The 24,054-nt window shown below is 41.4% G+C and overlaps 1 protein-coding gene across 6 annotated transcripts in view; it reads right to left on the reverse strand.

The window, feature by feature from the left end:
* Positions 1-24,054, reverse strand: part of SETDB1 (SET domain bifurcated histone lysine methyltransferase 1) — a 34,506-nt gene that overhangs the window by 3,197 nt on the left and 7,255 nt on the right. For 2 of the 6 annotated variants that reach the window (XM_049616333.1, XM_049616332.1), the window contains exons 4-16: positions 14,773-14,807; positions 13,775-13,874; positions 12,580-12,705; positions 12,212-12,413; positions 11,649-11,722; positions 10,262-10,452; positions 9,419-9,548; positions 8,595-8,769; positions 8,354-8,512; positions 7,113-7,739; positions 6,558-6,674; positions 1,195-1,364; positions 14-642 (exon numbers count right to left, since the gene is read on the reverse strand). In XM_049616333.1, the coding sequence (XP_049472290.1) occupies positions 14-642; positions 1,195-1,364; positions 6,558-6,674; positions 7,113-7,739; positions 8,354-8,512; positions 8,595-8,769; positions 9,419-9,548; positions 10,262-10,452; positions 11,649-11,722; positions 12,212-12,413; positions 12,580-12,705; positions 13,775-13,874; positions 14,773-14,807 (2,735 nt within the window). The other 4 variants (XM_049616334.1, XM_049616336.1, XM_049616335.1 and 1 more) reach the window with 4 other exon arrangements.

Raw genomic sequence — 24,054 nt, forward strand, 5'->3', positions numbered from 1 at the left:
TGCCACCACTTACCTCTTTCTTGGCCTGCTTGAGGTCTCCCTCATCCTTGAAGCCCAGCCCTGAGGTGGAGGCCTTCTCAGCCTCCCCTCTGCCTCCCCCAGCCCGGCCTTCCCCACCTTCGTTAGTCTTGAAGGATGAACGGCTATCAGAGTCAGCAAAGCCACCTTCACTGACACTATTGCAGCTCAACCATGAGGCCACCTTATTCTTGGGTGTCTCTTCAGAGGAAGGCGGATTGCAGCCACCCCCAGGGATCGCTGGAGGGACAGGAATATGGGAGGGCCCAAGGTCTGGGGGGCGGGAGTCCTTGGAAGCCGTCTCAGACAGTCCGTTTTCCTTTTGGCCCCGGGTCTGCCTCCGGGTAGCATAGCTGCGCCACACAGAGCTGGTACTGAAGTCCTCATCTTTACAGAAGTTATCATCGGAACTGTCGTCATTGGACTCTTCGGGATCCTCTGTACCGCTGTTGCCATCTTCCTGGTCCTTCAAGTCCACCCCGCTGCTGTCGGACGAACAGGGGGCATCACTCTCATATCCTTCCTTGAAGTTCTCCACACTCTCGATATGGTCCAGATTGGCAAAGTACTCATCACCCATCTCCAGGCCCTCCTTGTCCGCAAAGTCATCTGTCAGGATCTTGCCTGGGAATGAAGAGAATTAAAGGCCTTCTAGGGTTATGAGGATCTTTTAGAGAGTGTAGGGGTCCTTCCCACAATACCAGCAGCACACAGTCAAAAACACCTCCATCATGGGCTCTCCCTTGTCTCTGATGATGCCCTCCTCCTCGGGGTCGTCACGAGAGGCTGGGGAGCTTTACTCTGGTTTCAAATCCTGCCCTCTCTACCATCCCTTTCTGCCTCTTCACTTGGTTTACCAAAAGGGCATCTGCAGCTATGCTGAAAGCCTCTGGGTGGAGGAGGGTGATGTGGGATAAAATGACGTACTGGACTCTGCTCCCACATCCCTCGTCTGAAAAATCCTCTGTCCACTTTCACCCCTTTTCTTGCTTGTCCTTCTGTCCCTCCCTGGTCCACCCCGACAGGCACATCACTTGTCATGTTCTTTACAGAAGAAAATCATGGCCTCCTCTTACTCCCAAGTTCTCGTGTCAAGCATTTTATTCTCATTCACCCTCTGTCTGATTCAATTCCCCGTGGTGTCCTAACCCCAGGGGTAACTCTTTCATCACCAACCTGCATAAATACAGACGAAGGATCCTTTGGCAATGTCATCCAAGCAGCGAATACCCCAGCCCTTGTTCTGCGTCTTGAATAGCTGTAGCCGAACCTGGAGCCCGTGCTGCACCAACCGGTTTGTGCACATGTTTGGGTCACATTTACAACGTTTGTTACACTCATAAACTCTGGGAGGAAGTTACAATAAAATCAGTCATAACGTGATCACTAGAGCATCCACGCAGTCCTGTTAATTGTAACAGAACTGTTACGACTCTTGAGGTATCATCACTTATTAGGTAATGATCTAAGTGAGTGAATTTACTGAACTGTTTATGCTCTTTGATTCATCTGGGAATATAGCCCAAGGAAGTAATTCAGAACAGGGAAAAGTGATTTATACAGGTATTTATGGCACTAGTAACAGTGAATACCAGAATGTCTACTGCCTGGAGAAAAGCCAAGCAAACTGATGTGAATACAGGTTAAGAGCCATTAAAATCAGTAGATAGGCAGGGCACCTGGGTGGCTCAGTCAGTTAAGTGTCCGACTTTGGCTCAGGTCATGATCTCCACAGCTTGTGAGTTTGAGCCCTGCATCAGGCTCTGTGCTGACAGCTCAGAGCCGAGAGCCTGCTTCAGATTCTGTATCTCCCTCTCTCTCTGGCCCTCCCTTGCTCACGCTCGCTCGCTCTCAAAAATAAACATTAAAAAAAAAAAATCAGTAGATAAGCTACATCAATGTGCAGAAATAGAAATATAAAATAAAGATATGTGAGGAAAGCAGAAACCAGTATGACAGATCCTGAAAGAGACTAGAGAGAAGGAGTTGGAACAAACGTTCACGGGGCTCTTCTGGTAAAGCTGATTTTCATTCTTTTATTTCATGAACATTTACTAAACACCAAGAGCTGTGCTACATACTGCAAACCTGACAATGGAAAAAAAAATCACAATCTTTCCTCTCAAGGAGCTCATATTCTATCAAGTTTAAGGAAGTGCACAGTTTATTTAAAAAATAAACTACTGAAGTTAGTGCCAATTTTTCTGCTCCATCTACTTTGCTCAGTGTTAGGATTTTACTTATTTTCTTGATAAGCAGATTTAAGGGAAACATCTATTTATGGTAAGATGACACCAGTATAATTACAGAGGTGATGACATTAGTCCTATCCCTTTGGACAAAGATGGTAAAAACAACTTCTGGTCACTGAACATTTACTTTGCGTTTGGCATTATGCTTTACATACTCTATCCTACTCTATCCTCAAAGCAGCCCTGTAAGAGTGTTAAATTTTTAACTTAAAAAATTAACTACAAAGTGGGGCGCCTGGCCAGCTCAGTTGGCAGAGCACACAACTCAATCCCGGGGCTGTGATTTGGAGCCCCACACTGGGTATAGACACCACTTAAAAAAAAAAAACCAAAAACTACAAAAGCATAATATACACAGAAGTACCCATGTACTGTTCATGTACATGTTTACAGCTCAATGAATCTTCACAAACTGAACATACCATGTCACTAGCAACTTATCAAGAAACAACTTTGTTAGGTCCCTTAAAACCTCAGTGGGGATGGGGGGTGTTCATGGTCCTATCCTCTGTTTACACCTAATAAAACAAGATCAACTAAGAATGGAAAAGTGAGGATTTGGACTTAGGTCTAATCACCACCATAGGAAACTTTCAGAGTAGCTACACTGAATATCATTCAACAAAATTTGAGTGATTACTATGTGCCAGGCCCTGGGTAAGCTGGCTACATGGTGAGCAAGACCGGTCCCCATCCTCATGGAGCTTACGTGCTAAAGGGAAAAAACAGAAAAGCAAGTCAAAACATAAATGAAAGCAGCCCAGCTGGTATAAAGAATACAAACAGGGTGCTCAACGAGAGAATTAAGGGAGTGAAAACGACCTAGTTTTAGAGTGACCAAGAAAGGTCTCTTTTGAGGAGGTGCGATTAAAGCCGAGAGCTCAAGGTTAAAGAAGATAACCATGCAAAGAACAGAGGGCGGATGGCAAGCAGAGGGCACAGCATGTACAAAGGCCCTTGAGGTAGGCTGGCACACACTGGGCAGACTGGATCCAGGAACTAAAGAGTATCAGTGTGGCTGGAACAATTTTGGAGGGAGAGAGATAGGAAGGGGCCAGATAGCACAGGGTCTTGTGACCCAAGATTAACAGTTAGAATGAAATCTACAGCACAATGGGAAGCTATTAAAGTTTCAGGCAGGGAAGTGATGTATTATTTGTGGTTATATGAAAATTTTTTTATTTTTTTTATTTTTTTTTTATTTTTATTTTTTATTTAAAAAAAAATTTTTTTTTCAACATTTTTAATTTATTTTTGGGACAGAGAGAGACAGAGCATGAACGGGGGAGGGGCAGAGAGAGAGGGAGACACAGAATCAGAAACAGGCTCCAGGCTCCGAGCCATCAGCCCAGAGCCCGACGCGGGGCTCGAACTCACGGACCGCGAGATCGTGACCTGGCTGAAGTCGGACGCCCAACCGACTGCGCCACCCAGGCGCCCCTGAAAATATTTTTATGAAACATTTCAAACAGGAAAAAAGATACAATGAACGTTCATCTACTGCCCAGCATTAGCAAATCTAAACATCACTGGAAGATTCAAATTTTTTGATTATAATTAAAACATACATGATACAGTGATGCAGCTAAAGCTAATTAACTGTCTTTTCCTTTGCTTCATTTGCAATTTGCATTCAGCACAAATTCATCTGACTTCCCTGGTAGCCTCAGTCTCCTGCGAAGATGCTCAGACATACCAGGTTTCCTACCAAACCCATCTTCCCAGAGCTTCCCTCCCAGCTGGGGCTGCCCTGCTCACACTGGCCGTGGTGTCCAGGGCACGGCTGTCAGCCTGGAAGCCCCCTTCACTCCACCGTCTGTGGGATTCCCCCTCAATCCTCTTTTGAGGTAGAGCCTCTCTTTCCTGGATCAGCATGCTTTCTTCTCTCTTGACTTTCCCCCTTATTTTGGCAAACAATTCCAGTAACTTTCTGAGAAAGGGAATAATGGACAATTTTGAGGTATTTCATGTCTAAAAAATGCCTTTAGCTTACTTTCACACTTAAAACTGCTGGCCTGGGATTTAGAACTCTAGGTTAGAAATAATTTCCCCTTAGAATTCTGAAAAGAGTCCTTAATTTCCATCTAGCTCCCTATGTCATTTTGAGAAGGCTGAAGATATGCTGAGTCTTTTATTTTTGTGGTCTACTTCTCTTCTCTAGAAGCTTTTAGGACTTTTTTTGTCTTCAGTGTTCTGTGGACACAATGATTACATTTTATTATCCTGTGTTTTAGTGGGGCTCTGTTTTCATCCTTTATGCTGGGCCGTGACTGGCATTTTCCATTTGGAAACATTTCCCATTTTCCACTATGTGAAAATTTCTGAATTACTTTATTGATGTTTTTCTTCTCCTGTTAATTATGTATCCTGAACACAGGTTTATTAGTTTCCATGTTCACATATAACCATTTTACCAAGTTTTACCCCACTCTTTCATTGTCTTCCTCTTTCCTTTACATGCTGGCTTCACCTCCTCTGCTCAGTCTTTAGTTAGAGGGCCCAGGGCTTATCTCTTCTGTTATCAATATTCTCTCTGGGTGAACTCATCCAGGCTTTATGTACCACCCCTGTGCTCAGGATTCCTAATTCTTCTTTTTTTTAATGTTTATTTGTTTTTGAGAGAGAGACACACACAAAGTGTGAGTGGGGGAGGGGCAGAGGGCAATAGAGGGAGACACAGAATCCCAGAGATCCAAAGCAGGCTCCAGGCTCCGAGCGGTCAGCACAGAGCCCGACTCGGGGCTCGAACTCACAAATGGTGAGATCATGACCTGACCGAAGTTGGACACTTAACAGACTGAGCCACCCAGGTGCCCGATTCCTAATTCTTTATGTCCAGCCCTTATGCTTCTCTCCAGAAACCTCACTGTCTTTCTGACATTTCTCCTTGGATTGCCTAGGAGGCACCGCAAACACAACACGGCCAAAAGATGAGTTTCAACCAGATAACCACTCCCCTAGCCTTCTATCTTAATAAAAAGCACCAACACCCACTTTGCTGCCCCACTATAAAGTTTAGAGTACTTGTCCTGGATTCTGCTGCTTCCCTCCCAGTCCAGTCAATCTATCAAGTTCTGGAGCTCTATCTCCAAATGCATCCCGAATCTACCCTCTTTTTTTAAAAAAATGTTTGTTTCTTTGTTTCGAGGGGGGAGAAGAGGAGTAGAGAGAGAGGGAGAGCAAGAATCCCAAGCAGGCTCTGCACTGTCAGATCAGAGACCAACGTGGGGTCGAACCCACAAACCGTGAGCTCATGACCTAAACCGAAATCAAGAGTCAGATGCTTAACTGAGTCACACAGGCCTCCATCAAATCTACCCTCTTTCGTCTCCACTGCCACGTGTACTCTAGTAAAGCCCCAGCAACCACTGCTTCTCACCTGTATTCCCATAATTATCTCCTAAGTGGACTTCCTAATTTTACTTTTGCTGTCCTAAGCCCTAGTCTCTATACAGTAGCCATAGTAACTTTCAAAAGGCAGATGGAATCAGGGCGCCTTGGTGGCTCAGTCAGTTAAGCATCCAACTGCTGATATCAGCTCGGGTGATGATCTTGCTGTTGTGAGATCAAGCCCCTCACTGGGCTCTATGCACTGGGTGTGGAGCCTGCTTGGGATTCTCTCTCTGCCCCTCCCGTTCTCTCGCTCTCAAAATAAAATTTAAAACAAAACATTAAAAAAAAAAAGGCAGATGGCATCATTTGCCTGCTTAAAATTCTCAAACAACTTCCTAGTGCACCATGAATTTGGTTCTAATTTTTTTTTTTTTAATATTTATTCATTTTTGAGAGTGAGAGGGACAGACCATGAGCAGGGGAGGGGCAGAGAAAGAGGGAGACACAGAATCTGAAGCCGGCTCCAGGCTCTGGGCTGTCAGCACAGGGCCCAACGCGGGGCTCGAACTCATGGACTGTGAGATCATGACCTGAGCTGAAGTCGGACGCTTAACCGACTGAGTCACCCAGGTGCCCCGGTTCTAATTTTTATTCTGATATACAAAAGTCCTATATAATCAGGTCTCTGCTTACTTCTCTCTGAACAGATCTCACTTCCCAGAGTAACTGCAGTCTGTTAGGATATACACACACTATGAAGTTAAGATCATCTTTAACTGCAATTGCTAGATTCTATTCAATCTTATGTCTTCATTTCAAGGAAAGTCTGAGGAAGAAACGTGTTGGAAATTCAGTAAATAAGGTTTAACTGATAAAATACCTGGTTTCGGTTACTCTATTTTTGGTTCCAATGTTTAGAAATGTCTCTGAAGTGCTTTGCTTTCCCCTACTTACCCTGTGGGCAGACACTCTTCTAGTCTCTTGTACTGGTAGCCAGAATTAGGGTTGATCTGGCCGCCCGGGGTACAGGCTGTGGCCTGGATAGTTAGCTGGTGACAGGCACACTTGGACCTGAGTAAGACAGAAGAGGACAATGGCTAGAGCTGTGAGGCTTCCTTTAGAGGTAGGAAGTACTACAGAAGCGCAGGGAGGTGGTAGTGAAGTTTCCTTTTCTTCTGTCATACATGTAAATGAATAAGGAAAAGACAGGAAAACACAGCAGAGTGAGAATAAGACAGAATGAAACCAATGGCAATTGAAAGCACGATGGGAGGGACACAAAGGAAAAAGGAGAATCAGAGAAAGAAACAAACACAGGACACAGGTACCCAGGGTCATGCAGTGGGGGCCAAGTTAGACTCCAGCCTTCCCGGCAGGAGCTCCAGCTAAGGGAGGAAGTAAAGGGGGGGGGGGGGAAGGAATGCAGATATAAGACAAAGGAAGAGATGGAGAGAAAAGGCAAGGATAATGAAGTTGGGGACAGGGCCAGCAATTACCCTCCCAACTCACTTGTCACGGCACCCATCCTTGCAGTCACAGCCGACCAGAAATTCTGGGCCTGTGTTAATGAAAACACCCTTGCCCGGGATTCGTTCCTTACTGTAGGCCACCTGGGGTGGGGGGGTTGTGTCAATCTCATTGACACAGGATAGGGGGACATCTTCCTTCCCATAGGTGATGTCCAGAATGTAGTAAAAAGGTTTATAGGGCTGAAACTTGCGGTCCACAAGAACATATGGATCCAAACAGAACATCTCCAGGAAGAGGAAGTCACAGCCAGTCTCAAAAAGATAGCGTTCAATCTCCTGCATTGTCCGAAGGCAGAGGCCACAGGGTGTCTTATAGATCACATGAAAGCCCATCTTGCGGTTAACTCGGCGACGGGCTGTCATCCGCCGGAAGTCATAGAGCAGCGGGACCAGCAGTGGGTTCTTGCCCCGGTACTGTGCACTTCTCATAGGTCTAACTCGAGACAGACACGTATAGCTGCACACATGAGGTAAATAGAAGAGCTTCTCCATGGGGGCACGGTAGGAGGGCTCCGCTGGGGCCCGTTCTAACATGCCATGGAAGGCTGGGGGCACGGGAGGTGCTGGGGGCGCTGCTGGGGCAGAGGCTGTTGGGCCTAAAGGTGATCTGCAAATGACACGCAAGAGATCAGGTAAGACAGCAACAGGACCTCCCTGCTGCGTACGGACCCCTGAAGCTGGCTAACCCACTTGTCTCCCAAACAGCTGTGCTCTTGAAGCTGTCAGGTTTCCCATCGCTTCACCAAACCTGGACAATGAAGGGCCCCGGTTACTCCTCACTGACTGAGAATATCTCTACCTCAACAGTGTACCTTTTTTCCTAACACGTTTTTGGCCTGTGAATTATGGAAGTAGAGTCTAGTCTTCTACCAATGCTTTTTCCCCTTTTGTGTGTCCTACAGATATCTTTACTAATTCCTGTGATTCAAAGAAAGAGGCAATAGTGATCCCTTTCTATTGTACCAATGATGATGCCACATTCAGTGACAAGTTTTAACAAATGACTTTCTAGTGATTCCTTATTTCTTGGCACTTAGTTCCTAATTCAATTATTTTACATTCTGTTTCTTGGAAACTTTCCAGGTTAAAGCTGTCCTTTCAAGTTCAAACTCCTCACCATTATAACCTTAACTAAGCACCTTGGAGCCAAATAACGTCTCCATACAGTGACCATCTAGTCCACACTGCCACCTCCCCACAGAGAGCCTGGGAGTTTCTCACCTATATGTCTGGTTGCTCCCAGGTTTCCCAGCAGGAACATTTTCACTGAGTGCAGGAGATGTAGGGGAGGAATGACCAGAGCCCACAGATCCTGGTCGGAAGGATGTGCTCTTTTTGGCTACCTGCTTCCGAGATTGGGCAAGCTGACTTTCCAAGCTGCTAGGAGATCAGACATCATACAGTAAAGGATATGGAAATGCAATATGGAAGAAACTAGCAAATAAGAAAAAATATCACTCACTCATTGTCACCTGCCTGCGGGGACACAGGGGGAGCAGGGGGGGCAGGGGGAGCGGGTGGGGCAGGGGGAGCAGGAGGGGCTGTAGGCTGTGGGGGCTCCGTTGGCTTGAACTGGGTCCCAGTACTGGTCAGATCCTGGGTGTACTGGACCACAGGGCCTTTGCTCCTCACAGCACCTATATAGGAAAAAGGATATTGACCACTGAAGATGACAGCTGCGTCATATATATTCATGCATACATGTTCTCAGTTTACATAATGTGAAAAAGTAGCAACATTCTGAGTGTTAAGACCCTCGGTTCTCATGATTTACACCAAAGAGTGAAAATACTGGCACAGGCTGGCTTTGACTCAAATAATACTTTATCTTCCTGCCCCAAATGATTTACGTTAGTAATTATGTTACACTTTAGTGAAAACTTATAAAAACATATTCTTTGATCAACTCATGTTATCAGGAAAACTCAACCAGAAAGTATGCCAGGAACATGTGAAAACAAAAGCGCTTTTGGCTTTAAAAAAAGTCCATGGATAACATACAAAGCAGTTATCCTCGTGTGGACAACAGGGGCAACTACTACCACCTCTACCCCTAACCTAAGCCAGTCGTTTCAGATCTGTATGGGGTCGTTTAGAAAGAATCAGAGCCACGGCGTGTGGGGGCAGCACCACAAACCCATTGCCACAACTGGAAACAACTCAGGGCACAGGTCCCGTTTCCAGGGAGTCACTAGTGTCATGCTGGTAAACAAAGAGCAGCTTTTGTGTGTAATCTCCTTTGCTTTTGTCCATTTCTTTCCTCCCCCAGGGTACTTCAGGACATACCCATATTTGGACGTGTCCTGAGCGGTCCCCCTTGCTTCTTCTCTAGTGCGGAGGCTGAGGAGGTCTTCATGCTGAACATGGGCTCTAGCCGTGTGGAGCCTCGATAGATCCATTCGCATCTTTTGTCATCCTAGGGGATCGGGAGGAGTGAAGGATAGAGGGAAACGGGTTAAAGGCTAGAATCTATCCTGCCATCTGTGGAGAATACGCCTCCATGTGCCTCCTTGAAGGAAATCTCTCTGATGAGTCCCCAATTCCCTACCTAGTCAATAAACTTATGTTCCAGGCTCCATGACAGCCATCATACACTCCTTAGGAAATTACGGGAGAGACAGGTGTTTATATTGACTCTACAAAGCGTGACAAGGATCGTAAGGCCTTAGGAACAAAAAGGACTGTAATTCTAAGAAAAGTATGAGAGGGGGAAACAGGACATGTACAGAAGATCCAAGAGTTAACCTGGGCCTTGAAAGGTCATCAACCCCTAATTCCTTGATGCCTCCTTTTTGTCTATTCTACTAAAACCCTGACCCTGAACAAGTCGAACTGCCTGCTGTGTGCTTATGTACAATAGGAGTATCCTTAGGAAGAAAAAAAAAAAAACAAAAAAACAAACCAACATGCAGATTAGCATCATAATTAAATTCAGGGAATTTATCTTCAATAACCATCACAGAAAAATACAAAAGGACGAAGCAAAATCTGACCCGAAATGGTGAGAACAGGGAGGAGGACAAGAAAGAAGAAAGTTATGGAGGACGACAAAATCATCCTCATTACTGCCTCTTATGCTCTCCCATGCCACCCTGACCCTTCCTCCAAACCACGGGGGAACAACAGTACCAGGAAGAGGATCCTGACTAGGCTGCCGTCCACCTCCTCGACCCGGGACTTCCACCATGTGCCTTCCCACTCAGTCTTGATAAGCTGGCCACTCTTGAGTAGCACCATAGGGCGGTTGGGGTAGGCTGTGATGTACTCCTCTATGAAGTCTCGGCAGGAGATGTCTTCTATGTCCTCCCATGTCTTTTTCACTGTCCCAAAGAAGAATGAAGGCTCAGAGAGGGCAGGTAAGACGGGTCTTTTTTTTTTTTTTTTTTAAAGTAATCTTTACACCCAGTGAGTCAGCCAGGTGTCCCAAGGCATGTTTTGATAGGAAAAAATGAATGGTTGGCCAGGAGATGTTGGGTATTTTTCAAGTTGGGAGGGAGAGAAAAAATAAATGAAGAAAACATAACCTTAAGGAAGCAAAACCAAGACTACCTGAAAGTCCTGAACCTAATGTGTAAGTGCACACACAGATCAGGTAAATACTAAGCAGGCAATATGCAAATAGAGATGAGTCACTCATTTCATAAAAATGGATGTTTGGTTTAGGAAAATTCAAGTGGAGGGGCGCCTGGGTGGCTCAGTTGGTTAAGCATCCGATTCTTGGTTTTGGCTCAGGTCAGGGTCTCACGGTTCGTGAGTTTGATCCCCTGCATCGGACTCTGTGCGGACAGTGTTGAAACTGCTTGGAACTCTCTCTCTCCCTCTCTCTCTGCCCCTTCCCCACTCTCTCTCTCTCAAAATAAATAAAAACTTAAAAAAAAAAAAGGAAAATTCAAGTGGAAATTCTTGCTAACTTTATATAAGTCTAGAGATAAATCAAAAAAAAGCTCAGGCGGCATCATGAAATTGATAAAAAAAAAAATATTCGTCCTTCCTTCTCATTCTATCAGGCTACTTCTATGGACCCTGAATGCATTTACTGCCATGTTATGCGGAAACACAGCAGTGTTAGTTGACTCTTCTGTAATTAAAAATAACTGCTTTGTAACAGTCTATTCCCAAGCCAGAGACACGAGTGTAGAGGACAGCATGAAGCTTCCATCTAACACAGCTTCTACAGAAAGCAGATTTATACAGATATATACAAATGTTAGATGAAGCATGAGACTAGGAAAGAAGTAACACTTATTCCATTTAGAAATGAAACGAAAACATGCTACAATACAAGCATCCACTGAAAGTCCGTCATGATCTCTTAGTGTGCCACTCTTTGGCTATAAAGGCCCCAGCAGCACTAGAGATGGACAAATAGAACTGATCTCCCAAAGGATATTAATCAAACTTACACTCTTTGAGACAGAAGCACCAAAAATATCAGGGCTTTTCAACTGATTATCTTAAGAAATACAAGGTAGAGATGGAAATGGATGGAACTCAGAAAAAAGGGAGGGACACTCACGTGGCCGGCAAATGGGATACAGTTCAGATTGTGTGACATAGGAAGCGTACCCATCATCAAAGAAAATGAGAAACCTGTAAGGAAGGTGATGGTAGAAAGATCAGGGGTTCTGATATTTTTTAGCACGACCTACAGAAATCATAGTTTCTACTCTTGATCACAAATAGGACACACTCTTGTGAAGATGTTCCAGTCTACTACTTTCTTCCTATTACCGTTCCTTCCAAGGGTTAGGAAGCCTCTCAATCTAACCAACTTATCTCCACTTTTCCAACAGTTATTTATTCTTGTTCCACTACCAGGTTCGTATTCTGCTAAAACCATTTAGTCTCCCCTTCCTTCCTATTATCCTAACAATCTTGATGCCTCTCTTAGTTTTCCTCCAAGTTTTCTCCTTGAGAAAAAAAAGAAAAAAAGAAGGATCACCCACATGACTGCTGTGGCACAGAAAGAGCAAGGGTTTCTGGCCACTGGGGACTGAACACAAAAGCTAATTGTGAGATCTATGATCGAGTAGTCACTCTACTGGACTTCACTCTCTTTACAATCCTCTGTCCAGGTACCTGAGCTTGTTTTTGACGTTTGGTGTCTCAGCTACAATGCCAGCATAGAGCCAGACCTGATTCCCATCCTTGTACTTGGCCACCACTCGACTGCCCACAAACAGCTTGTCAGCAGGAGGGTGGTAATCATAGGCAATATGGTTCCCTGACAGTAGACTCTTCCCTTTGTTGTCAAATTTCACCTTGTACTTCTTTCCTGGTCCTGAGTAAAAAGAAAAGATACACAAAAAAATTTTAAAAACCATTGGTTTCCATGTAAATAGGACTACTACATGGGAGACAAAAGGCAAGGCTGGGGGAAAAGAAATGATCGGCAATGGAGACCTGCAGGTTGCCTTTCATTAGCTCTTCTTCTAGCTTGAACATACCGACCGTCTGGATGGCAATAAGGGTGCCTTTGTGCCATGTCTTAGTTCTCTTCTTGCCCAGGATGCGCATGCTGACTATTAGGTCACCATCTTTGCTCAGTTCTCCAGACATCTGACTCAAGGTTCCTACGGAATAGAGCAAAGTTGTTCTAAAGAGATATGGCATAGACTGGGAACGTGAATGGAAAAGTAAAGAGGGTATAATATAGTAACCATGGAAAATGGGGTAATCAATGATCCTTATCACTTCTGGGGCTCTCTCAGGCAGACACAAAAAACTATACATGACTCAACTATTTATGCCAATAGGAAAAACTTGCAAAAATTGAAATTCACATTAACAAGAACATCTCACATCAAGTGTCTCTAGCTCTTTATTAACAATATTAATTATACTCATTAAATGCTAAGTAGCATTTACAAAACATTTTTCTGCAGGGGATCTAATAACAGCCCCATTCAATAAAGCTTTCTTCAGACCTCTTTACAAGAGTTTGAGTTGCTTTTTTTTTTTTTTAAGTTTTTATTTATTTTTGAGAGACAGAGAGACAGAGTGTGAGCGGGGGAGGGACAGAGAGAGAGAGGGAGAAACAGAATCCGAAGCAGGCTCCAGGCTCTGAGCTGTCAGCACAGAGCCCGATGCAGGGCTTTAACTTATGAACTGCGAGATCATGACCTGAGCTGAAGTCGGACGCTTAACTGAATGAGCCACCCAGGCACCCCTGAGTTACTCTCTTCTAATCTCTATCTAGAAGTAGTCCTGACCACAGAGCTAAAATGGTATTTGGATAATACGCACATCGGAAAATCAGCAGACAAAAGACTTAAGCAGACAAGGAAAACCTTTGGTGTCTAAAGAACCCAACAGAGGGGCGCCAGGGAGGCTCAGCTGGTTGAGCGTCCAAGTGTTGATTTCAGCTCAGGTCATGATCCCAAGGTCCTGGGATCAAGCCCCACATCAGGCTCTGTGCTGAGCATGGATCCCGCTTAACATTCTCTCTCTCTCTGCCCACCCATGCCCCTTTCCCCAGCTTGCACACTCTAAAATAAATAAAATGAAAAAAGAAAAAAATATTTTAAAGAACCCAAAAGAGGTGAAGGAGGATTCTGAGATGCTAAACCAAAGCCAGTTATCCATGAAATCTCTGTAGGAATTCACTCCCCCACCTATACCGGGGAACCTCCTGACCCTAACCTTTATGTAGATCTTGGGAGCTGCTCTTTTTGTTGACAGCATCCATGAACTTCTGGACATCTTGAGCTGACTTTCTTAAGGCAGCCATAGCCTCACGGAGCTGTAAGAAAGATGATGAGGGAAACAAGTTTTAAAATAGCATGGGTTAAAGGCACTTGGGTGGCTCAGTTGGTAAAGCATCGGACTCCTGATTTTGGCTTAGGACATGATCTCGCAGTTCCTGAGATGGAGCTCTGCCTCTCTCTTCTGTCTCTGCCCCTCCCCCACCCGTGTGTGTGTGTGTGTGTGTGTGTGTGTGTGTGCGCGCGCGCGCGCGCCCTCTCTCCCCTTTTCTCTCAAAATAAAATATCTTTTTAATTAAAAAAATAGCATGGCTTAGACTTGAGAATAAGAACTTGTCTTTCAAAAAAATAAAATGAGCTATATTTGGAAGGTCATGGTTACTTTATCAGGCGAAACTGCCCTTTCTTATAAATCTGGTTCAGAGATCAGCTTCAGGGAGCCTTCCTTGGTTAATCTCACCTAGCTGGTCGCCACCAAATTCTACATTCATATAGCACTTGTGCATGCATTTCTAAGTAACCTCTTTTGCATCCTTAGAACATCTACTAAAGGACTGGAACCCACAGGACTGATTACAGAGTGGATGATTATGTTGATGGCTGAAGCGACTGGTCAGGCCAGAAGTTTCTCACATTTTCTTTTTTTTTTAATTTAAAAAAAAAATTTTTTTTTTTTTTAACATTTTATTTATTTTTGAGACAGAGAGAGACAGAGCATGAACGGGGGAGGGGCAGAGAGAGAGGGAGACACAGAATCGGAAGCAGGCTCCAGGCTCTGAGCCATCAGCCCAGAGCCCGACACGCGGCTCGAACTCACGGACCGCGAGATCGTGACCTGAGCCGAAGTCGGATGCTTAACCGACTGAGCCACCCAGGCGCCCCTCTCACATTTTCACATTCTTACCTCTCACCTTTACCTTCCCCATCCCAACTCACCTTCTGGTCTTTGGGTGTTCTGCTCCCAGCATCACCTATGGATGAGAAAAACTCAAATGAGCATAAAAGACAACATAAGAATTTCCAAGAAATCAACAAACTGAGCTACTTAAAAACATTATCACAGAAGCATTACTAATAACACGTGACAACTAAATATATATACATTAAGAGTACTAAATGGTCAAGAAAGATACACAGCAAATAGGTGACAGTGCTTACCTGGGGATAAAGTACTGGGATAGGTGGTAGTTTACAGGATTTTGGTTTTTCACTGCATTATTTTTCTTTTTTAAAGTAGGCTCCATGCTCAATGTGGGGCTTGAACTCATGACCATGAGATCAAGAGTTGCACACTCTACTGAATGAGCCAACCAGGTGCCATTATATTTAAATTTTTATAACAACAATTTGCTTATGGATTATCTGAATGATCTGACAAATGAGATGTGGTCAATGAATGAAGCAAAAGTATGTTTATTCTTGAGTAGTGCTGTCCAATAGAACTTTCCGCTGTGATAATGTTCTATATTGTACTGTTAAATCTGCTAACATTTGGCTACTAAGCACATTAAATGTAGCTAGTCCAACAGAGAAAGTAAATTCTGTATTTTATTTAAAATTTTTAAAAATTCAGATATAATTCACATACCATAAATGTTTAATTCAGTGGTTTTTAGTATATTCACAAAGTTGTTGTACAACTATCGCTACCACCTAATTCCAGAAAATTTTCATCACCCTGGAACAAAACCAACTAATGAGTATGAGGTTTCTTTCTGGGGTGATGAAAACACCCATTAGCAGTAATTCCCCATTCAACCTTCCCGCTAACTGCCAGTAACCACTAATCTACTTTCTGTCTCTATGGATTTGTCTATTCTGGACATTTCATATAAGCGAAATCATATATGTGGCTCATCACATGAAATTCCTTTTTATGGCTGAATAATATTCCATTATATGAATATGCCATATTTTGTTTATCCATTCACCAATTGATGGACATTTGGGTTGTCTCCACTTTTTAGCTATTATTAACAATGCTGATTTGAACATTTCTATAGCCATTTTTCTATGGGCACAAGTTATCGTTTCTCTTGGGTATACGGCTAGGAGTGGAACTGCAGGGCCATACAGTAATTCCATGTTTAATCTTTTGAGGAACTGAAAGACTTCCAAAGTGGCTGTACCATTTTTTAATCCCACAAGCAATATAGAGGATTCCAGTTTCTCCACATCAACACTTGTTACTGTCTTTTTGATTACAGCCATCTTAATTAGTATAAAATGGTTCTGACTTGCATTTCCTTAATGATTAATGACATCAAGCATCTTTCCATATATTTATTGGTCATTTATGAATCTTATTTGAAGAAATAACTATTCAAATGTCTTGCCCATTTTTTAACTGGGTTGCCTTTTTTCATTCTTGAGTTAACAGGTTTTTTTTAAGTTTATTTATTTTTTAAGTTTATTTTTTAAAGTTTATTTATTTTAAGCTTATTTATTTTATTATTGAAGAGAGAGAGAGAGAGAGAGAGAGAGAGAGAGAATGAATCCCAAGCAGGCTCTGTGCTGTCAGCCCAGAGCCCAATGAAGGCTGGATCCCACAAACTTGATGTCCAAATCAAGAGTTGGACACTTAACTGGGCACCCTAACGGTTCTTGGTATATTCTGGAAAATACCAGACCCTTCACATTTCGCATAATTTAAACAGTCACATGTGTATAGTGGCTACTGTATTGGACAGTGCCGATTTAGAGATTTATAACATCTGTTTAAATGGAAAGCAGGGGTGCCTAGGTGGCTCAGTTGTTTAAGTGTCTGACCCCAGACTTCAGCTCAGGTCATGATCCATGATCTCGCAGTTCACAGGTTCGAGCCCCATGGGCTCTGGGCTGACAGTGTGGAGTCGGCTTGGGATTCTCTCTCTTGCCTCTTTCTGCCAGCCTTCCCCCTCCATGCTCCCACGCAGGCATGCGCTCTCTCTCAAAATGAATAAACTTAAAATAAATAGATAAAAATGGAAAGCAATGGTGGTAATCATTTCACAATATACACATATATCAAATCACTGTTTTACACCTTAAACTAATACAATGTTATATATCAATTATATTTAAATAAAACTAGGAGAAAAAGGCAGCAAAAAAAGAAAAAACTAAAATTAAAAATAGAAAGCAACGTAAATGTTCTAAGAACAATGTCCACTTAACAAAATAAATAAACTGTAACATCTCCAGATGAGGTTCATAATGAATCTTCAGTAACAGGAGACTGCTAAAGACACATTAAGTTTTAAAAGTTGGAACACATAGTCATTTGTTGGATATGAACTCAACCTCGGAGAGAATACAGACATCCCTGTGCATTCCTCAAAGAGCTGTGAACATAGTATATGATTAAGGATCTGTTATCTTACACCTCTCACAACTGTAAAATGCTTCAAAACACATCCTACATTTCTTTCTTTCAGGAAGGACAGTTCTTAATCTTGTAGGGCCTTTGTATTTAAGTGCCCCTTAAAAGTAAAAGTATTCATGTGGTAAAAAAATTCAAACATTATTAAAAGGACACACAGTAAAAATACACTTCCCTCATACTCCTGCTTCTAGTTCCTCTCCCCAGAAACAACCAATATTATCAGTTTCTGTTGCAGCCAAAGATAAATGTAAATATGTACTCTTTCCCCTATTCTTTTACTCACTTTCAACATGCAGTTTTTATGTTGCTTTTTATCCTTATACCTCAAATATCTAGGAAAGTATTTCCTCTTAGTACCTATAAATCTGATACTTTTTATCCCCATTTTTTTTATTGTGGTAAAATACACATAACATAAAATATACACCACCTTAACCATTTTTAAGTGTACAGTTCAGTAGTTTAAGCACATTCATACTGATGTGCAACCATCAATTTTGCTGAAAAATATTAAGGACTAAATAAATTATTTCTATGTAGAACAACTAAATAGCATGAAATTATCAGCTATTCCTAAATTGATCTTTTAATAATGTCAATAGTTTTTGTTTTGGTTTTTGTGTTTTTTTGTCAGGGAGGGAGGGAGTGGAGAATATGACACGCTGACTCTCAAATACATATATAAGCACAAAAGATAAAAAGAACCAAGACAAACATGAAGAACAACAAAGTAAGGTGACTGGAGTTAACAGATATAGAAACTAATAAAGTCCAGTTATACATAATACAGAACTGAGATAAGAAAAAATGACAGACCTGGGAATGCAAGCTGGTGTAGCCACTCTGGAAAACAGTATGGAGGTTCCTCAAAAAAACTAAAAATAGAACTACCCTACCACCCAGCAATTGAACTACTAGGCATTTATCCATGGGATACAGGTGTGCTGTTTCGAAGGGACACATGCACCCCCATATTTATAGCAGCACTATTAACAACAGCCAAAGTATGGAAAGAGCCCAAATGTCCATCGATGGATGAATGGATAAAGAAATGTCTTATACACACACACACACACACACACACACACACACACACACAGATACACACACACACAATGGTGTATTACTCGGCAATCAAAAAGGATCTTGCCATTTGCAACTATGTGGATGGAACTGGAGAGTGTTATGCTAAGGGAAATTAGTCAGAGAAAGACAAAAATCATATGACTTCACTCATATGAGGACTTTAAGAGATCAAACAGATGAACATAAGGGAAGGGAAATAAAAAGAATATAAAAACAGGGAGGGGGACAAAACATAAGAGACTCCTAAATATGGAAAGCAAACAGAGGGTTATTGGAGGGGGTGTGGGAGGGGGGATGGGCTAAATAGGTAAGGGGCACTAAGGAATCTACTCCTGAAATCACTGTTGCACTATATGCTAACTAGTTTGGATGTTAATTTTTTTTTTTAACGTTTTTTATTTATTTTTGAGACAGAGAGAGACAGAGCATGAACGGGGGAGGGGCAGAGAGAGAGGGAGACACAGAATCGGAAGCAGGCTCCAGGCTCTGAGCCATCAGCCCAGAGCCCGACGTGGGGCTCGAACTCACGGACCGCGAGATCGTGACCTGAGCCGAAGTCGGACGTTTAACCGACTGAGCCACCCAGGCGCCCCTTGGATGTTAATTTTAAAAAATTAAAAATAAAGTAAAAAATACAATAAAATGAAAAAAAGAAAAAAATGACAGACCAATGAAAAAGAACAGAAAATCCAGAAACAAATCAATACATATGGAAATTATTTTTTAATGTTTATTTATTTGAGGGTGGGGGAGGCAAAGAGAGAGGCAGAGAATCCCAAGCAGACCCCACACTGTTAGCGCAGAGCCCGACACGGGGCTTGAACTCACGAACCATGAGATCATGACCTGAGACAAAGCCAAGAGTCGGAGGCTTAACCAACCGAGCCACCCAGGCGCCCCTGAAAATAATTTATGATAGAGCAGACAATGCAAAATCAGTAAGGAGGGATTCATTTCAGTAGTGGTGCTGAAACATTGATAACCATATGGAAAAAAATTTGATTTTGACCTCAAATACTACACAAAAAATAAATTCCAGTTGAATTAAAGACTTAAATGTGACAGGTGAAACTATGAAGCTTTCAAAGGCAACATAAATGACCTTTATAATAAAGCTTCAGGGCAGAAAGATGTAAAACACAATGACCATGAAAAAAAATCCTAGAGTATAACACCTGTTTATCAACAAATAACATAACAAATAAAGATAAACTGTAGCTGGGAGTGATATTTGCAACACGCAACTGCATAGGATTAGTAACGGCAATGATCACTGAGTGAGCAAACAAACAAGAGACATGAACAGACATTTCAAAGAAAAACTACAGATGACTCACAAACACATGAAAAGATTCTCAAGTTCATCAGTAGGGAAATAAAATTTAAAAATCACAATACCAAGTGTTGTCAAGTATGTGTAGCACAGGACACTCTCATCCACTGGTAGTTACAAATCTAAATTGGTACAACCAATTTGGAAAGCTGTTTGGCCATTGCTTATCCAGTAATGTTAAAATTTCCATATCCTAAGAACTAGCAACTCCTTAGAGTGTGTGTATGTATATATATATATATATATATATACCCTAAAAATTTAGTAAGACTGCCAAAATTTAGAAAGATTCTTGCATATGTGGATTAGGAATCATGTATAAGAATATTTAGAGCATTATTTGAATTGAAAACAAATGAAATGCAACTGACAGGAGAATAGATATATTGTGTCATATTCACAAGATGGAATACTATGCTGTAGTAGTTACTGAATTAAACATCACACATCATCAAGATGTTAAAGAAATGACTGAAGAATGTATGTATACACTATGTATGATTCCACTTCTACAGTTAAAAAAAGGCAAAACTATGGCGCTTCTGATAATAGTGATATGAAAATAGTGATATAGATGACTCCCCTATGCAGAAAACAAGTATAAAACTGGAAAAAAAAGTTACAAACAATCATTTCAGGGCACTGGAAATTGACCAAAGGCAAAGAATTAATTCAAAGTGTTTGTTCTGAAAAATTGCTTGAATTCTGGTAAGAAAGAGAAGTCTGTGGTCTGCTTGCCCGGGGCGGCTCCCATCCCCACTCCACTCCTTGTTTGGTGAGTGCAAACTACGGCTTTACCATTGAGGCGCTAGCCATGGCAATGAGCAGCTTTGCTAGTCTGAGCTTGCAGCTCTTGTTTAGGGTGAGCAGCAAACCAGTCAGAAACTTAACAAGGAGATCCTGAAAATGAGAGAGCCATAGACAGGCTTAGATAAATTCTTTATGCATTCTTGAGTGACTGCTAAACTATGCAAATGCAGACAAGACCCAGGAGTCCATGGAAACTTGAGAACTAAATGCAACTCTGAATGTATTCTCTATACCTTCGTAAAACTCACTGGCTAAACTATGCAAAAAAAAAGGGGGGGGAGCAATTGTTAAGAGCCAAGTTAATATATATAAAGTTATATACACACACACACACACACACACATAAATACATATATAAGAATCTGTGGGTGACTGCTAAACTAGGCACATACAGAAAAGATGCAGGAAACCCAATGGAGACTTGAGAATACATGCAACTCTGAATGCATTCTTTATATTTCTATAAAACTCACTGGCTAAACTATGTAAAAAAAAGGGGCAAAGGTTAGGAGCCAAGCTAATATATGTAGTTCAAATTTAAAAACCAAGCAGGGACATCAGCTGTACACTACAAAGAAGACAGAGTTGGCATCATAAGAAAAAAAACTTGAAAGTATCCAGCTTTCAACAACAAAAATAATGAAACATTCAAAGAAATAGGAAAGTACGCCCTATACTCAGGAAACAAAACTCTAGCAATGGAAACTGACTTGCCATACGGGCCTAGGTATTGGATTTATAAATATGCTCAAAGAGCTCATGGAAATTACATTCAAAGATTTAAAGGAAAATATGCTAATACTTAATAAACAAAAGACTTGACTATAAAAAGAAGCAAATGGAAATTCCAGGGTTGAAATTACAAAAACTGAAACGAAATACAGTAAAACCTTGGTTTTTGAGCATAATTCATTCCAGAAACATCCTTATAATCCAAAGCACTTGTATATCAAAGCAAATTTCCCCATAAGAAATAATGAAAACTCAGATGATTAATTCCACAACCCCAAAAATTCATATAAAAATTATTACAATACTATAATACATAATAATAAAGAAAATACAAAATACAAAGAAAAATAAATTAACCTGCACTTACCTTTGAAAACCTTTGTGGCTGGTGTGAGGAAGACAAGAGAGAGGAGGGTTATTGTGTAGGACGATTTTCACTGTCACTAACGGAATCACTGCTATTGGCTCAATGGAATCTTTTTCTTTTTGTGCAACTTTAACAAGGAACCTATCCAATGCCTCCTTTTGAGAATTTCACAGAAATGTGAGATTGCATTGATGATGACCCACAATCCCTCAGAGAGAGAGCTGAGTTGTGATCATGTGACTGACGTTCAGTGTTATGAACTACTTGTATTCCAAGACACTACCTGCTTATCAAGTTAAAATTTATTAGAAATTTTTGCTCGTCTTGCAGAACACTCACAGAACAGACTAGTCACAATCCAAGGTTTTACTGCATTCACTAGGGGGGGCTAAAAAAAGCAAATTTAAAATGGCAGAAGAACAAGTAAACTAATAGATACCTATATAGAGAAATTGCCCCATCCAAAGCACAAAGAGAAGAAGGTTGAAGAAAAATGAACAGTGCCTCAAAGACTTATAAGACAATGTGAAGCATTCTACTATATGCATAATGATGAGCTCAGAAGGCCAGGGGAGAAAGGGCTAGAAAAAAATATATGAAGAAATAATGACCGAAACACTTCTAAATTTGATGAAAAATGTGAATCTACAGATCCAAGTTCCATGAATCTCAAATACGACAAATATGGAGAGAATTATACCTAGACACAACCTACTGAAACTACTAAAATCAAAAGAGAAAATCTTAAAAGCTGTTAAACAAAAATGACTCACATCCAGGGTACAACACATTCATCTAACTTCCTATCAGAAATAACTGAGGCCAGAAGGCACTGGAATGGCATATTCGAAATGCCAAAAGAAAATAGTGAACCAAGAATGCTATATCTCAGATAAATGAAATGACTTTTAGCAGGACCACAAGAAATATGCTTTAAATATTTATTTTGTGAGAGAGAGAGAGAGAGAAGGGCAGAGAGAGAGGGAGAGAGAGAATGCCAAGCAGGCTCTGTGTGGTTGGTACAGGGCCTGACGCGAGGCTCGATCTCACAAATAACCTGAGCCAAAATCAAGAGTTGGACACTTAATCACTTAAGAGTTGGGACACTTAACACCTGAGCCACCCAGGTGCCTCAGAATTACAAGAAATATTAAAGGAAATCTTTCTGGCTGGAAAAGGATGACACTAGATCCTAACTCAGATCCACAGGAAGAAATGAAGAGGAATAGAAATGTAAACATCTGGGTAAATATGTATTTTTCTCTTTTCTTCCCGTAACATCTTTAAAAATAAGATTACTCCTGGCAATAACTGTTAACACAAAATTGTTGGCTTTAAACATATGTAGATGCAATATATTTGACAACAGTATCACACAAGAAGAGAGTGAAAATGGAGCTATCCTGGTGCAAAGCTGCTACATTTTACCAGAATTAGGTCAGTATTAACTTGTAGTATAATGACCAGATAAATGTGCAAGCACTTTTCTTAAAAGCCAAAAAAAATCAGAGAAATTAAAATGACTTACTGAAATATTTGTTCGACACAAACAAAGCAGTAAAGAACAGACAAATATAAAAGACATGGGACATAGGGGGAGAAAATGCAAAACGGCCGATAAAAAATCCACCCATATGGATTCAATCAACTGTGAATGCACTCAATACTAATTAAAAAGGCAGAAACTGTGAGAATGGATTAAAAAAAGACAAGATCTGGGGCACCTGGGTGGCTCAGTTGGTTAAGTGTCTGACTTCAGTTCAGGTCATGATCTCATGGTTTTTGAGTTCGAGCCCCACATCAGGCTCTGTGCTAACAGCTCAGAGCCTAGAGCCTGCTTCAGATTCTGTGTCTCACTCTCTCTCTGTCCCTTCCTCACTTGTGCTCTGTCTCTCTCTCAAAAATACACATACATTAAAAAAAATTAAAAAAAAAAAAAGAGATCTAACTATATATATATTGTATGCAAGAAATACACTAAATTCAAGACAAAGATTTTAAGTAAAAATACAGAAAACGACACAATATACAAACAGTAATCATAACAGAAATGGAAATTCCACATTAATATCTGACAAAATAGACTTTAAGAGAAGGAATATCACTTGAGACACAAAGAGATACCTTATAATAATAAAAAAAGTAACTATAAACATATACATAACAGAGTCCCAAAATATAGGAAGCAAAAACTGAAAGAATTGAAATGACAAACAAGTCAACAATTTTAGTTCAAGATTTCAAAACTCCTTTCCAAGTAATTGTTAAAATAACCAGACAGAAAATCAATAAGGACACAGAAGACTTGAACAGCACTATCGGCCAACTTAACCTAAACAACATTTATAAAATATTCCAATAAACAGCAGCAGAATACAAATTGTTTGCAAGCACACATGGATCATTCTCCAGGACAGATAATATACTAGGCCATTAAAAAACATTTTGGGGCGCCTGGGTGGCTCAGTCGGTTAAGTGGCCGACTTCGGCTCCGGTCATGATCTCACAATCTGTGAGTTCGAGCCC

The sequence above is a fragment of the Panthera uncia genome, assembly GCF_023721935.1.
Source record: "Panthera uncia isolate 11264 chromosome C1 unlocalized genomic scaffold, Puncia_PCG_1.0 HiC_scaffold_4, whole genome shotgun sequence".
Lineage (NCBI taxonomy): Eukaryota > Metazoa > Chordata > Mammalia > Carnivora > Felidae > Panthera > Panthera uncia.